Genomic DNA, 18,167 nt, shown 5'->3' with positions numbered 1-18,167 from the left:
CACAGATAGGCAGATCAAGAAGAAGAATTAAATATTCAAATATAAATCACAAATTATTACATCAAATAAATAACATTTACACTTACACAATAAGGTTAGGTTTTACTCTAAACTATAAATTTTGTTATTTAGCATCAACTGCATATCATGTTCGTTATCTGTGATTATGGTAGTGTCGTCGGCGTAACGGTTGTTATTTATGGGGTATCCGTTGACCTTTTATACCACAGTCAGTGCCTTCAAGTGCCTCTTCAAAAACATTCTGCACATAGATGTTGAACAGTAGTGATGTTGATTATAGTTACTTTTGAGTAATCATTACAAATGGTTACTTTTGTATAAAGTAATCATTTACAGTATCCGTTACTTTGATTACTTTGATTACTTTTGTTACTTTTGTATTTGAATACCGGTAATCATATGGAGAATCGCATTTCTCAGTACATATTTTGTGTTAGTAGGGTATTCTGATTACTATGATTACTTTTGTATTTGAGTACCGGTAATCATATCGAGAATCGTATTTCTCAGTAGGTAGGTATTTTGTATAGGTATTCCGATATAACAACGACCTTCACCGATCTATTTATTGGATAGAAATTAAATGGTATGTAATCTATTCTGTTAAAAATTATTAAAAACAAGGGGTGCCCGACATAATTTTGTCCAGACTAATTAATAATTAAAAATGATTTTTTTTTATAAATTTTACTAATTTTTTGTCCCGGCCAGATATTATTTTAGATTTTTGGATCATAACAATAAAATACACATAGACCAAGGCATTTAGGAAAAATAAATGTTTTTTAGGGAAATAGTGAAACAGGAAAAATTTTCCAATAGAAAAATGAGTGGAAATGCATAATTGCAGTATAAAATGCATCCAAAAGTACATAAACATTCATCCATGATTAAATTGAAGAGCATAGGACTCAATGAGTCTCCCTGTCTTATTCCGCTGCCTATATCTATAGACTCTGTAAGTTGTCCATCTATTCTGACTTCCATTTTGTTGTTATGGTAGATTTTTTCAATAGTTTTTATGATATCTAAGGGAAATTCTCTATTATACAGAAGATGGAATACATATGTGAGTCTTAACTCTACTAAATGCTTTCTTCAAGTCAATCAGACATAGAAATCCTGGTCTATTATACTCTAGTAATTTCTAAGTAATTTGCTTTATGACGAATATTGCATCGTTACACGATCTTCTAGTACGAAACCCTGTTGTTCATCTGCTCAACTTATCCTCTGATTCATTAGGTCTTGTAAAAATTTAGTTGTAAGTTTTATTGTAGTATTTAACAAGTTGATACCTCTGTAGTTTTCTGGCTGCTCTTATCTCCTTTTTGAATAGTAGAATTAGTTCGCTTGTTCTCCATTCTTCCGGTATTTAATGTTCTTAATTGTTCTGTCATTGCATTGCAATTGCAATTGTTCTGTCATTGCATATTTGTGTTCAGTGACCCCAAATACCACGAAATAAAAAAAATCTGGCCCTTAATATACTGATTTTAACAGGTTTATGCATTTTTCGATGCGTTTAATAAAATAAATAATAAAAACAATGCCATACCTACATGTAAAATTAAAGTTGATGATCAAAGTCTAGAAATATTATCATTTCTACATTTTTTCCGGTCAATCTAAGCTAGGTATTTTTTTTTCTATGCCTGATAAGAATAGTGTGTATTTATTATTAAAATTTAATGTGTTCCATTTTTATTTTCAAAGGAACAAACATCTGTGAATTATCTACCTCGACAAATCGTATTCTATCGTATAGACATCTGTTTCTGGGTACATGCTTTGTTAAATGATTTGCCTCCCTCTGTTTCAGCTACTTCTCAGCGCCCTGTAATCCTGTAAAACTCTTCATAGCCTTCTCCCTTTATAGATAAAATTTTAGTTAACTGTACTGATACCGAACACTCGTGAAATACCGGTCCGATTCCGATATCAACCGATTGTAGATACAATACTCAAATAGGTACTCGCTCTGATACGATTGGTACGAAGTAATCAGAGTAATCAAAGTAATCAAAGTAACGATTTACCTCTTTGTATAGTAATCGTTACTTTCGGTATTCGTAAGTAACGAGTACTTTGTAACGAATAGTTACTTTTTCAACATCACTATTGAACAGCACAGGAGACAAAATACACCGCTGTCGCATTCCTCTTAAAATTTCACATTCCTCTGTGTTCATTGATTTGTTCAGCCTAACTCGTGCTTTTTCATTCCAATAGAGATTCTGGATAACTCTTATATCTTTCTCCTCAACATTAGCATTGTGCAGCATTTTTATCATTGCATCGTATTTTACGGTGTCAAACGCTTTTTGAATGTGAATGTGATGATTATAACCTTTCGTTGCAGTGTATCATGTAGTTCTGTACAAACGCATTCAAGCAGAATGCTGCTTCGCGTGTCTCGAGTTCGTTCTTGAAACCAAATTGTGTCTCGCCGCTTAGCTTTTCTAGCTTCCTGAACATTGTTGTGTGGAGTATACGAAGAAATATGTTAAGCAAATGTCTCATTAAACTAATCAGTCTGTGGTCCTTACACCTTGTCGCTCTTTGAGATTTAGGGATCATTATACAGGTTGAACAAACCCAATTGGAATGTGGCCGGTGTCATACATGGTATTGAAAATTGTTACCAGCATGTCGATGTTGACATCCTCTAATAGTTTTAGGGCTTCCGTAGTGATGCCATCCGGTCCAGGGGCCCTACACAGGTTTGCTATTATTATAGCGTACTCCACTTCGGCAGGAATAATGGGAGGGCCGGACAAAGTTTCTACGGGTAGATTAGTTGGCAGATTCGGTTTATTGTCAGCAAAGATGGACGAAGAATGAGGGACCAAGATGGCTCTTGCATAGCATGAAAATTGCGTAATTTAAAGCAATATTTAGGTAATATAAATGTCAAAAGCAATTAGATCTACACTTCGTTTATCTGAATCCTCTAGATTATTTCAAACTTCGATTAAAATGTCGAGGCATATAGTTAACGTAAATCTAAAGAAGAAAATTTTACTATGTACCATAAGTCTAAAATAATCAACTAACTTTTAATATTAAACAGCTGATATCATACAATATCTATACAGCACTAAGGCATGTTGGTCCATTTTTAAGCGAATTTAAGGCAAAATACAAATTTGTACAAAACAAGTCTACTAAGGTCATTCGTCCCAAAGACATTGCTGTTTCTGGGACACGTAATAATCGAAAAGATGGCACACTTTACAGGTCTTAATGCCACACCGGTAGCTCATAACAGAGTTTTTAGTGTGGCCTTTACCTTTGCAGTACTTCAAGCCGCACGGGTACCAACCGATGCAGAGCTCCAAGTGACATTCGCACGGCGTCCACATGTTCTTCATGTCGGTGCAACTTGATAAGAAATCTTCTGCGCCGATGTCTTTCGTTAGGAAACGATCTGGCGATGTGGAAAATCGTTTCAGAGCTGGTTTGTATGAAGTCACTGGGATTCCTGCAACAAAACACAGCGTTTAAACGTATATATAGTCAGTTCGCTAAACTTAGACACAACTGGCTAGTGATTTTAGAAGGTATTTTTTTTTTGTTTTTGACTAATTTTGCCAAAATTGCCAAAGTTACTAACTATTTAGTAATTATTAACTATTTAGTAATTTTTTTTGACAATTTTACGAAATTGGCAAAATTACTTACTAAAATCACTAGCCAATTGTGTCTCAGTTTTGCAAACCGACTATAAAAGACAAACGTAGAGTAATAAATCCATACAACTAACAACAGAGAGACTTTATAACCTAGCAAAATTATTCTATCTTTATTAGACCAGAGCTGATCTGTTAAAAAAACAATTACATGGATGTAAGAGGCGCATTCTGATTTTTGCAGAAAACGTTGTATGATAGCTGCAACCATAATAATTGACTTTCTCTGCCTCTCAAATAGTTAGGGAATAATAAAAAAATTAAAATAATTAAAAAAGTTGTAAATAAGTAAAAATCGGTTCTTTTCTAATTTTCCTGTTTATAATTTGATTATAAACGATTCATTTTGAAGCAAAGTTGAATTGTGTATAAGATGCGACTGGACAAATTTGATTAAATTTATTATACCTAATGCAAAACAGCGATAAATACAGAGAGGGCGAAACAAGCCTTTGCTTATTCATTGTCTTTCATCCACTTATAGTCGAGGAAATGAAGCATTTTGGCTCGCAATTTTTTCGTCCAGCATGGATTTACTTGAAATTTTCAAAGAAGGTACGGAATAGTCCAATGATCATTTTCTATATCATGCTGCTGTACGCTAAACCCTTGGGGGTGGTTCCCACCCCATCTCGGGGGCGGGAATTTTTTATTACATTTTAACCATGTAAATAGATGTAAAAGGTAATTCTAAGAAAAAAATGTTTTTTACATTTTCTTCGTAAAACTAATATTTTTCGAGTTATTCGCGCTTGAATGTAACAGTTTTTCGATGAAAAAACCGACATTTTTAAGGGGTTTTTGAGAATACCTCGAGAAATATGCTTTTAATCAAAAAAACTGTAGATATCAAAATTGTATCTTTTAGTAACACAAACCAAATTCTTTTTCTTTAATATCTTTAAGACCAATACGAACCGAGATACGGCATGTTAAAAGTTAGCTTTTTCGTCAAATGCATAATTTGAAATATTCAAAGTAAAATAACGGAAAAACTTTGCATTTTTCGAGGAAAACTTAAATAATCTTTTTTCAAGCATACAGTTAGCTCTTTCAAAAAATAAGAATAAAAAGTTTCTAGCCTAAAAATTAAGCGACTTATGATCAAAAAATGGTCGGTATCTGCTTTATCTATGAAAAAATCAGTGAAAACAACCCCCTAACTACCCTCTCAATTAAAAATTGGTCTTAACCTTTCTGTAATTCCTTTTATATTTGTATTATAAATACGCCCAAGAAGTTTGACCTATTTAAAAGACCCAATTTTGGAAATATTGGAGTTTAAAGAAAAATTAATTTTTTGGAATTTCCCATTTTTCACCATTTACTTCAAAATATCTCTGAAAATACTGGAGTTAAGAAAAAAATATGGACTACTAAATTGTAGCTTTTTTATTAACTAAAATTCTTTTGTTCATAGATTTTCATTACAATGAAGAGTCAGCGAGATATGGCTGTTTAAAACCTCTATTTACGAGCAAACACCCCCTTATTCGAGCCCTTTAAACCCACCCTAATTAAAAACTAAAGAGTCCTACGGAATTTAGTTTAAACAGTATTATAACTCTTCAAAAATCCTACAAAGGCATTTTTGAAAAAACTTTTTCTCGCCAAAAATGAAGAAGCTATGTTTATAAAACGAATTTTTTTTTCGAAAAATTCGGATAGTCCGCTTATGGATAATTTTCAATGTATGTATAATACCACAGAACCGGTTCGTATTCTGAAAGATGACTAAAAAACTATTTGTATTTGTATTTGTACATATTTGTAAATTCGTGGTTTTGTGGAAATAAATGTTTTTGTAATTCTTTAATTCTTCTTTTTTTTCTGTATAGATCTATTAAAATATCGACTTATAAAAACTGTAATGTTATTAAGGTTGGTTTTTAAGGGATGAAATATTATGATATTATATCTAAAGTATAAAACAATCATTATTTAACCAATCAAAACCAAATTTTACCCATATTAAAGTATACAATATTTTTATATAATTTTTGAAAATAAAGGGTAGTTTACACCCCTAAAAATAATCAACGCCCTTAAGCATGATATAGAATATGACGTACAGAGTAAGATGATCCTAATCCCAAATTTTTATGTAAATCGATGCAAGCCGAAATTATTCTTTTAGGATAAGTAAAGTTTTTATATATAGCTCCAACAAGGGTGGTTTTAAGGGTTGAAATATTATGATAGAATATCTTAAAGCATAAAACAATCATTTGACCCTAATAAGAACCAAATGTTGACAATATTAAAGTTTAAAATGTTATTTTATAATTTTTTACAATTAGGGGTAGTTTTCACCCTTAAAAAATCAAAAGCGTACAACGGCTCAATATAGAAAATGAACTAGAGAGTGTAATGAGCCTAAACCCAAATTTTTGTGCAAATCGATGCTGGACGAAAAAATTGCGAGGTTTTGCCATTTCTTCAGCTTTATTCCCTCGACTATTAGGTTGCAGCTAGGATCTTCATAATCAGATAATCAAAAATATAGAAAATCTTTATAATATATCAAAACAGTTCACCAGATTTCATTAGGTTTCATAAATGGTCACCGAATAGATTTGTTTTATACATTTTCGTTCGTTGATATTTTATCTTTACCTACAGAGTTTACTTTAGACTTTCCGGTGCTCTTTTACTTTCCCTGCTTGTTTAAATTAACTTCTTTGTTTTTTGTTTATTTCTAGTATTTATATCTTCACTTGATGGTCATCTGTATACAGTTATTTTATATTTTTATCTTCTTCTTCTTCTTCTTCTTCTTCTTAGCCTTCTATCGTCTATTTATGTCCATAGGCCTCTCCCAACTCCTTCAATCGATCTCTATCCTGAGCAAAATACTTCCAATTTGTTCCGGCTATTGTTTTTATGTCATCTACCCATCTCATCTATGATCTTCGTCTTGGTCGTCTACCTTCGTAAGGTCTCCAATATTGTATTGTGGCCAGCATTGCTCTTTCCATTGCCTTTCTGTTGTGGCTAATTTATTCATATTGGCCTTGGTTAGGGTTATGGGTCGACAAGACAAGAATTCTTGTCTTGGCAACAACTTCTTGTCTTGTCTTGAGAAAAAATCAAGAAATTTAAAAAAATCTTGTCTTGACGTTTTCTTGACATCTTATATCTTGTCTTGACTGTTAGTTCTTATTTTCTTAGCGACCTGTAGTCCGGTTTCGAGAAGGTTTTTATCTATATGTTGAATGGGTTGCATGTGAGAGTTTATTTTAAATGAAGTAAAAGACAGACGTACTCTCAATCATTTATTGTAACTTCCGACGACCGGTTTCGCTCTCTAAAGTATGCAGAGCATCTTCAGGTCAACGGTTCAAAGTCACTAAATAATTCGGATACAAGCAGCTACTAGCTCAGTATTCATTAACATGATGTTTTTGCTTAAGTTATGCTAACGGGATATGGTGGAATAGACGGAGAATGTTGTAAAGGTAAACAAGTTTATGGAATTTGGGAATTCTTGAGGGTGAAGAGATAGTTGTTGAAAAACAACCAACAAATCTGTGCCTGTTATTATGTTTGTGAAGTAAACTACAGTGAATGTCATATATACAATTTTTTTAAAATGTGATGGTTTTAATGGTTTTGAAGATTTCTATTTATTAAAAGATTTTGTTTTTATTTATATTTATTAAATGACACATATCTTACACTAACACATATACTAATAAATAGAAGTCTTTTAATAAATATAAATAAAAACAAAATCTTTTAATAAATAGAAATCTTCAAAACCATTAAACCCATCACATTTTAAAAAATTGTATATATGACATTCACTGTAGTTTACTTCACAAACATAATAACAGGCACAGATTTGTTGGTTGTTTTTCAACAACTATCTTTTCACCCTCAAGAATTCCCAAATCCCATAAACTTGTTTACCTTTACAACATTCTCCGTCTATTCCACCATATCCCATTAGCATAACTTAAGCAAAAACATCATGTTAATGAATACTGAGCTAGTAGCTCCTTGTATCCGAATTATTTAGTGACTTTGAACCGTTGACCTGAAGATGCTCTGCATACTTTAGAGAGCGAAACCTGTCGTCGGAAGTTACAATATATGATTGAGAGTACGTCTGTCTTTTACTTTATTCGTTTTTATTTCTGTTTTTGTTAATGTTGTCAATTAAGTCTTGATTTTGTAAAGGATCTGATTCGAACTTATTCGCTAAGACCTTCCTCTTCATTTGTTCTTAGTTTGAAGGCATCTACCAGCATTGTTTTTTAAAGATCCTCTTTCTCTCTTCTTTCATATTAATATTTATTTTTGTTCTTTTAATTATACGGTGGTCATTACCAGTTGTTACGTTGTTTATTTTTGTGACATATTCGAATATTCTTTTATTGTTTGCGAGAAAATAGTCTATTTCATTTTTGGTAGTTCCGTTAGGTGCGATCCATGTCCACTTTCTGTTAGGTTTCTTTTTGTAAAAGGTATTCATAGCAAACATGTTTTGTTGTTCCAGGAATTACATTAAGTTTTTCACCTATTGAATTTCTTGTGCCGAATCCGAAATTTCCAATCTTGTTTCCAGAGTCTTCAAGTTTTCTTCCAATTTTGGCGTTAAAATCTCCCACTATTATTATTTTAGATTCTTTGTTGTTGTCTATAGCTTTTTTATGTCTTCATAAAAAGTATTTATTTCATCGTCCGTTTCTTTTTCAGTTGGATCATAAACCTGCACAAACTTTATTCTGGTTTGTGGATTTAGTTTTACGGTCATGTGTGAAACCCTGTCTGAGATACTATGAATCATGAATCATTTGAATTTGTGACTTATTATATTTTTTATAATGTACAAAATTCAAATATGCATACATCACCTGCTCATCCACGTACCTCACCATAACCATATTATGTTATATATAACTTTAAGCAAATAAAGCTATATCCCCTTTCAAATATCCGATATCGAACACAATACCTTATCCCTATTTCAGTGCTTAATATTTCAGGCTAAAAAGAAACTACTTTTATATTCGTGAGGAGATCAGATCCCCTTTCGTTTCGTACGTGGAGAAGTGTATTCCGATACGGATCTCGGTATCTAAAGCCCATGGATGTTGTTCGTACAAAACGGCGCTATCGGCTGAATGGTCTTTTCGATTTTTTTTAGTCGAGGAGCCTAAAGAAGTAATGTCATCTAATATTTGTCATAGCGTAAGGGTTTCTATAAAACGGAAATGAGTTTATTTAAAACGGTATTTCTATATGAGTTCAGTCGATTCGAAACTTTTGGTGCCCTGAGTTTATAGGGCATTCCAACATGCTGTCAACATTAAATAAATATGGCGCTGCGAGGCAAACATAAATGTCATTCTGTTACTTCTTAAAGTGTTTTAGATCATTTTAGTTACGTTTCTTTACAATTTTGTTTTGTACAAGGATTATTTTAACATTTTCACTGGAAGAATTAATTAAAAAAAAAAAGATAATATGCCTCATTTCTGTTGTGTATTGAAGTGTGATTTACACTTCAATACACAACATTAATTTTGTGGTCTCATGTCCTTAAAACTTTTTTCAGATTCAACCATACACGAATTTACAAGAAGTGTGAATTCTAGCAAGAATTCCGCATGATAAAGTGTTATGTATAGAGTGTACTATTACACGGCGTGGAAGCTTGGACGTTAACAGTCAGCTCGTTACGACGTTTAGAGAGCTTTGAGATGTGGGTATTTTGTCGTATGCTGAAAATTCCATGAACCGACCGCGTTAGAAATGAAGAAGTTTTAAGGCGTACGAAGGCGTATTATCTTGGACACATATTTAGACATACGGAAGACATTTGTGGAATCGGTACTCATGTATGGAAGCGAAGTCTGGACATTAACAGCAGAGTCCAGAAGAAGGATCAATGCTGTGGAAATGGACTACATACGTGTCTCATGAAATGGACTCATACATAAGTGCTGGAATCTCCCGATTGGACAGAATACGTAACGAAGAAATAAGAAGAAGGATGCAGGCACACGATACAGCGGTAGACAGGCTCGAAAGAAGAAGCCTAAAATGGTTCGGTCACTTACTTAGAATGGACGACCAACGATGGCCAAAGAAACTCCTGAAATGGAAACCCCCAGGTAGGAAGAAAAGGGGAAGACCAAGACTATCCTGGAATGACACGATAAGGAAGGCCACGGAACACCGAGATTTGGAAGAGGAAGATGCCCAGGATAGAAATAGATGGCGGTTAGGTGTGGGGATGCGGCGTCAGCCGATATGACACCCCGTATATACATATATATATATATATATATATATATATATATATATATATATATATATATATATACATATTTAGACACGACAGGTATAACTTCCTTCAACTTATTATAGAAGGGAAAATAGAAGGAAGACGCGGCCCGGGTAGACGACAAATGACCTGACTGCGCAACATTAAATAGACAGGATTAGACTTTCAAAGTCTAATAATGGACATGATTGGACTTTCAAAGTCTAATAAGAAAAAATAGAGACGACTTTGCAGAAGTCATCGCCAACCTTCGTTAAGAAGACGGCACCCAAAGAGGAAGAAGAAGTGAATTCTAAATGAGTAACACTCAATTTGGATTTCGAAACTGATTTTGAACACGAGAAGCTCTTTTTGCCTTAAGTGTTAACACAACGATGCACACATGAATGCAGCTGTCGTCATCACCCACAGCTATTCCCATTCATCGTCGGATGTAAGCGTCCCGTAAAGCCAGAAGGTCGAGGGGCAAGGAGAAATCCTTGCGTACTCGATCGACAAGGTCTCCCTTAGGGCTTTGAAGCAGACCCAACTCAAGGCCTTTTATAGGATGGGAAGGGTAGCATTCAAGATCGTGCGGGAGACAGATGGAGATGGCAAAGGTGAGAGTGATCCAAGCCAACCTTCAACACAGTAAGGCAGCTTCGGCAGAACTTGCTGTGGCGATGGAAAGGTTTGATGTTGCTCTCATCCAAGAACCCTGGGTAAACCAGGGTAAAATAAAAGGTCTCTCAGGGATAAGTGGAGAAATGATTTACAGTAGATCCGCTGAAGTACCAAGAACCTGCATAATAGCTAAAAGCAACATTAAAGGACTGCCGTTAACTAATTTCTGTTCCAGGGATCTAACAGCAGTAAAACTAAAAGTTACAGAGGGAGGTAGAATGAAGGAGATAATACTCAGATCAGCCTACCTGCCCTATGATGATCCTAACCCACCACCACCAAGGGAATTAGAGGAGCTGATGAGAGACTGCAGAGGCAAAGGATCACAGATAATCATCGGTGACTCCAACTCGCATCACATCAGCTGGGGGAGCACCGGAAACAACGAAAGAGGTGAGCACTTACTACAATTTATTATGGAATATAATTTAGACATACTAAATGTAGGCAACAAAACCTACCTTTGTGACTACAAATGGGAAGGAGGTTATCGATATAACGATGGCGACTGCATTTGCAAGCAGCATCGTTAGGAACTGGCATGTGTCTGATGAGGCGATTTTCTCAGACCACAGACACATATACTTTGAAATAACGGGCTATGAGCATGAAACAGAGACTTATCGAAACCCCAGGAAAATTGATTGGGAAGCATATCAAGAAGACCTGACATATAGTTTTCGTGGGGCTATAAAGAGGATAAGGAACACAATAGAGCTAGATATGGCTACTGAACAATTTGAAGATATAGTCATACAAGCATATAAAGATAACTGTCCCGTAACAGCGAGGAGCTCCAACAGGAAAGTGCCCTGGTGGAACAATGAACTTGCTAAAAGAAGGAGAGATGCGAGAAAAGAATTCAATTCTGCAAAGAGATCAGGCGAGTGGAGCGAATATCGCAAAGATCTGAATGAATTTAACAAGGCTCTAAGAAAAGCCAAAAGAGAATCATGGAGGAAGCACTGCGAGGAGATAGAACAGACTGCAGAAGTGGCTAGAGCCCAAAAGGTTCTCTCGAAAGAACCTATGAACAATATCGCCACGCTCCAGATGGAGTTAGGCGATTACACACAAACCAGTGAAGAGACGCTGAGGGAACTCTTCAATGTTCACTTCCCTGGGTCAGTAACCAGAATGATGACACCAGAAGTTCTACAGCAAGAAGGACCAGTTACCGTGAAATATGGAAATAGGGGAAGCTGGAGAGCTGCAAAAGAGATGGTGACACCAGACAAAATAAAATGGTCAGTAAGTTCATTTAAACCATATAAATCACCGGGAACGGACGGGGTTTATCCTGTACTTTTGCAAAAAGGTACAGAACCAATGTACAAGCAAATGTGTACAATACTTCGTGCAAGTATTGCGCTGGGGTATGTACCAGTTGCTTGAAAGTCGACAAGGGTAGCATTCATACCTAAGCCTGGTAAGGGTGGACGTATGACTGCAAAGTCAGACCAATAAGTCTGATGTCCTTTGTACTAAAGACATTGGAAAACCTGGTAGATAGACATATTAGGCATGGAATATTGGTTGAAAGACCAATAGAACAAGACCAGTATGCATATAGACCAGGTGTATCAACAGAAACAGCACTGCACCATCTAGTACGGAGGGTGGAGTATGTTCTGGAAAACGAAGAGGTGATGTTGGGAGCCTTTCTCGACATAGGCCTTCAACAACACCTCATTCGATGCTATAACAAAGGCCATCCGGCTGAAAGGAGTGGATGAAATAAGCTGCAGATAGATAAAATGCATGCTTAAAAGCCGCGTGGTATATTCGACACTGATGGGCGAGACCATGGCAGCACGGGTTGCCAGAGGATGCCCACAGGGAGGTGTATTATCTCCGTTAGTGTGGAATCTGGTTATGGACAGACTGATTGGAACGCTCAACAGGAAAAAATATAATGTCCTGTGCTATGCAGATGATTTTGTCATTCTGGCACAGGGTAAGTTCAATACAACTGTCAGGGAGAACATGCAACAGGCCTTGTACGTAGTATCAAAATGGACAAGTGAAGTAGGATTGTCCGTAAGCCCTCACAAATCCAAAATAGTAGCCTTCACCAGAAGGACAAAATTAGAGGGAATAGGACCTGTGAATCTCATGGGGATTTGATTTCCCTAAAGGTGGAGAGGGAGGTAAAATATCTCAGAGTCATAATAGACTCAAGGCTTACCTGGAATCAACACCTGGAACGAATAACCAAAAGAGCGATGGCCACTTTAATGGTGACCAGACGCACACATGGCAGAACATGGGAACAAACCGGACATGATGTATTGGATATACAACATGATGATAAAGTCCACAATAACGTATGCAGCATTGGTCTGGTGGCCAAAGGTGCAGCAGAGAAATGCTATAGAGAAGTTAGGCAAGATACAACGGCTTGTCTGTCTCAGCATAACAGGAGCAATGAGAGGCACACCAACTGCAGCAATGGAGGCCTTACTAGACCTTCCTCCCTTACACATCAGAGTGAAGGGCGAGGCAAGGATAGGGTTACATAGACTGCAGGGAAATCAAAGCAAAATTGCAGTGGGCAAAGGACACTGCAGCATCAAAGATATATGCGGGGATCCGATATGGGAGATGATAACAGACCATTCTATCCCCAAATATAAAATGGAAATACTTTTCCAGGTGAAAATACACTCCACAGAGGTATAGGAAGATCCTGGCAGACTTCTGAAGTATGAAGGCCACACCTGGTATACAGATGAGTCCAAGACAGAAGATGGTTCGGGATCAGGAGTATATAGTGAGGATAGGAACTATAACAGTTCCATCCCACTAGGAGAATATACCTCTGTATTTCAGGCGGAGGTATATGCGGTCCTGCACTGTGCACGGATAAACATATTGAGGGCTTATACTAATAAGAGAATCAATATCTGTTCAGACAGCCAAGCGGCCTTGAGGGCTTAAAAGAACCCAAGGATAACATCAAGGCTTGTATGGGAATGCCGCGAAGAACTTGACACCCTGGCGGAACATAATGAGGTAAAATTCATTTGGGTGTCTGGACATCAACGGATCGCGGGTAATGAAAAAGCTGACGAACTTGCTAGACGAGGATCAGCAACAAGATACTTCGGTCCAAAACCGGCACTGGGAGTGCCCAAAAACACAATCAGAGACCGATTAAGAGGTTGGATACGAAGACAGCACAAAGAATACTTTGAAGAAATTCCCACGCAAAAGCATGCGAATAGATTTATACTTCAGACATGCGCAAAAAGAGCTGAAGAACTGTTCAAAATGAACAGGAATCAGCTCAAAATCACTACAGGTTTCTTAACTGGACACTTTCCAGTAAAAGGACACCTACACACAATAGGACTATATAACGGAGATCTCAGTTGCAGACTATGCAATAGAGAGGCCGAGACAGTCAGACATTTATTGTGCGATTGCGAGGCGCTGGATCGTAAGAAACAAGCAATATATGGAGACTGCAAACCAAGTCCGACAGTGTATGGCACTAACCCAATGGACCTTTACAGGCTAGTGAAGGGCACTGCTATATTGGATTGGGTGTCATGAGAACAAATGGAAGAAAGCACAATAAGCTGAAAAGCTGCAGTGCCACCGGGGTGCATGCACGGACGGCTTCCAGGAAAAAAAAGCCTCCCGTAGGTGTATCCATTCATGTGTTTATTGCACCCATTCGTGGCGAGCCACTCGCTTGATGTCATTGTAGGTATATATGCATGTTTTATTGATTTCGAAAAGCATTTGACTGCGTTAACTATCAAAAGATATAGAAATGCTGAGAACAACTGGAATTGACGAATGAGATTTGCGAATTATCTCCGAAGCACACAACTGAATTGAAATAGAGCACACAACATCCGAAGATATACGAATTCGACAAGTAGTGCGACAGGGTTGCGTCTTATCACCGCCATTATTTACTCTGTGTTCAGAATATATTTTGAGATAACAGTGAACTAGGTCCAACGTGGAATAAAGATTAACGGGGCCAGTATATACAACATGAGGTACGCTAATGATACCGTCCTAATAGCAAGCCATGCAAAAGAACTACAAACTATAATATATGCGGTGTTTCATCATAGCGAAATGTTAGGTTTATATCTAAACGTTTCCAAAACCAAAATTTTAGTATTTTCAAGACACCAATAAACTTACATTTTTATTCCAAGGTACAATTAGGGCAGGTAACTTCCTTAATAGGTCTGGATCCCGCGTATGAAAAAAAAGTTGATTAATAGCAAGCTGAAAATTTGTTAATAGCTTAAGGGGGTCTAGTCGGATAAACTTTGATATATGGGAACACTGGAACAGGGGCAGTTTTAATTGTGGAACAGGTTAAAAATTTGGAACGGTCAGACCACGAAAACGGCGCATTTATTTTGTCCGACAGAATAGACTTAAACTCTCCGAACAGAGATTAAACTCTCATGCAAAAATCAGACTGCTATTTATCACCTGTCATAATTTCTGTCATTTGAAATATTCTACATGTTCCACTCATTAAAACGCCCATTTGGTGATAAATAGCAGTCTGATTTTTGCATGAGAGTTTAATCTCTGTTCGGAGAGTTTAAGTCTGTTCTGTCGGACAAAGTACATGTGCCGTTTTCGTGGTCTGACCGTTCCAAATTTTTAACCTGTTCCACAATTAAAACTTCCCCTGTTCCAGTGTTCCCATATATCAAAGTTTGTCCGACTAGACACCCTTAAGCTATTAACAAATTTTCAGCTTGCTATTAATCAACTTTTTTTTCATACGCGGGATCCAGACCTATAAAATATTTGGAATAACATAGCCAGTGTAACACAAAAAAAATTGAGCGAGATAGCTACGATGTTGAGCGTTGTCAGTCAAATATGGCAACACCCTGTACATTTAGTCGACTGAAATGTATGTCAATCATAAGTGTGGCATTAATAAACAAAAAGGTTAAATAATAATTAGTAATTTTTTACTAAAGTCAACTCTTATTTATTCACACCAAGTACCAGCACCTAGCCTAGCACTGGAACATAAAACTTTGTTGCTTTACTGCCTTTTTACGGTTTTAGAACATGAAGGGGTCCAAGAGCCATTAAACCCTCACTACATTCACTCGACCTCTTCCTTTTCTCATTACAACGCCATAAACAGGACCGATGTGGGAATATAGAGTATGACCCAAAAGTAGAAACGGGCTTAGGCGTTTTAAGGGTCTCGGTCGTTACTTTTCAGTAATGCCCTTAATCCCAGTTAATTACCGTTATTTTGGGGTGTATGCTTTTGGAAAATATCGGACGGAAAACAAAACACGGTAAGGTAATTACCGTGTAATCTCAAAACTTACAAAAACAATGACCATTATTTTTAAAATACTGAAAACTATCTTTTTTAATGTTTAAATACTAAATGTTTTGAAAAGTTACTCTCCAGGTTGTTCACAAAAATATATAGACCAGGTTGGATATGTTGTGAGGTGAATGTGGAAGGTGGCACTCTTATTTTTGAAGAAAAAGTTGTGTCATAGCTTCTAGATTTTACATCAGGCAACACAGGAATCCCACAACACATGGGTTGCTAGTCCAGATGATAGAACCTCACAGTACGGACTGTAAATAGCAACTCTTATAATAGACTCGGGCATTTAGCACTAAAAACATCGGAATAAATCGAATTTTAAATATATGCTTCTTTTCATGAGGATTTTTCAGTGCGTCACAAATGATAGAAAAAAGGTAAGTCCGTGATAATATACATTTATAACATTTATTCTAACATGACATGTTAGTTAAATCTGACAGTTGTCACATTTTATTTGCAATTTGGCATAAAAACAAATCAACTGTGTTTATTGCATTTATAAAATGGTATTTTCTTTGATTTGTATAGTCTTATAAATTGTACAGATTATATTCGTAGATATATTATAATTCGTAAATAATCTTTTTTCGACTATAGCGACATCTAGACATCTATCGACATCTAGAATAAATTTCTGTAATCACAGACGTCCCTTTTTTGTGTCACATACAATTTAATGCGTTAGAAAGAAATCGGAAAACTGTGACGCACTGATAGATGTCTATAAGACAAAGAATAGCAACTAGAGATTTGCCTTTTTGCATTGTGTTCAGGATGATGTCAAGAAAATGGAAAGTGGAAATGCATGATTGCTTTTTACAGTGCATAAAATGCATCCAAAATACATAAACATGTCAAAATAAGCATATTAAGGGCCAGATTTTATTACTCGATGGGTTTTAGGGTCGCTGAACATGACTACGCCATCAGAATCGACCTCCGGAGCATCTGGTGCCCGGGCCACTTCTGGCACGTCATCTGAAGGTTTGAGTGTTATCGGTACTAAATTGATACAAACAGATTACTTGGAGGTTTTTGGAGTCGCTTAATACGAATACGCTAACAGAACCGACCCTCTGAGCACCTGGTGGCGAGTCTCATTGCTAAGGCACGTCATCTTCTGGAGTTTCGAGGGTTTCTGGCATTAAATTGATGCAAATACATTACTAGGGATTGTAACATTACAGTGGATTTAGTTCATACTTTGGGAAAATACTCTTTGAAGCATTGTGATGAAAAGTTCTCATGGGCACAACTCGATCGGATGGAGGATTTTCAAGATATAGAGGCACAAACTCGAAAAATTATAAGATTTACTGGGTATTCCAGTTCCCTAGTTAATGATTATACGGCAACATGTAGAAGTTTGGATCAAAGGAAAAAACTACTGGTCTAGGATTTTTTCCTGGCTATCCAATGGCGACCTTTACTTTGACTTTGACCTTCAACGGACGTCATCTTCTAGAGTTTCGATGGTTTTCGGCATTTAATTGATGCAAATGAATTACTGGAGGGTTTTATGAGGTCGCTAAATACGAATATACCACCAGAACCGACTCACGGAGCACCTGGTTTCCAAGGTCAATGAAAGGGGCTCCTGGAGTTTCGAGGGTCTTCGGTACTAAATTAATGCAAACGGATTAGTTATAGGTTTTTGGGGTTGCTGAACACGAATACGTGATCAGCACAAACACAGGAGCACCTGGTGACTAAGACAGCTTATCTTCTGAAGTTTCGGAGGAATCACATGGAGCAATCAAATGGATTACTCTTAGGTTTTTGGGATTGCTGAACATGCATACACTATCCGATCCGACCCACGAATCACATTGTGCCTAAGGTACGTCATTCTCTGAAGTTTCGAGAGTTTTTGGCATTAAATTGATACGAATGGATTACTGATGGCTTTTTGGGGTTGCTGAACACGAATACGCCATCAGAACAGACAACGAATCACCTATTGCCTAAGGCACGTCATCTTCTGGAGTTTCGAGAGTTTTCTGCATCAATTTAATGCCGAAACCTGTCGAAGAAGAAGACCTGACTTAGGCACCAGGTGTTCCGTGGGTTGGATCTGATGGCGCATTCACGTTCAGCAACCCCAAAAACCTGTGAGTATTCAGTTTACATTAATTTAGTACGA

The 18,167-nt window shown here is 36.5% G+C and overlaps 1 protein-coding gene across 1 annotated transcript in view; it reads right to left on the bottom strand.

The window, feature by feature from the left end:
- Positions 1 to 376: 376 nt before the first annotated feature.
- LOC114326263 (out at first protein) overlaps positions 377 to 18,167 on the bottom strand; it is a 590,880-nt gene continuing 573,089 nt past the window's right edge. The window contains exon 3 of the mRNA XM_050644768.1: positions 377 to 3,505. Coding sequence (XP_050500725.1) covers positions 3,195 to 3,505 — 311 coding nt within the window. The 3' untranslated portion in view covers positions 377 to 3,194. The remainder of the gene's footprint in view (positions 3,506 to 18,167) is intronic.

This window comes from Diabrotica virgifera, chromosome 2, assembly GCF_917563875.1.
Source record: "Diabrotica virgifera virgifera chromosome 2, PGI_DIABVI_V3a".
Lineage (NCBI taxonomy): Eukaryota > Metazoa > Arthropoda > Insecta > Coleoptera > Chrysomelidae > Diabrotica > Diabrotica virgifera.
Note: the sequence above shows the minus strand (reverse complement) of the source record. Positions and strands in the feature narration are given on the sequence as shown.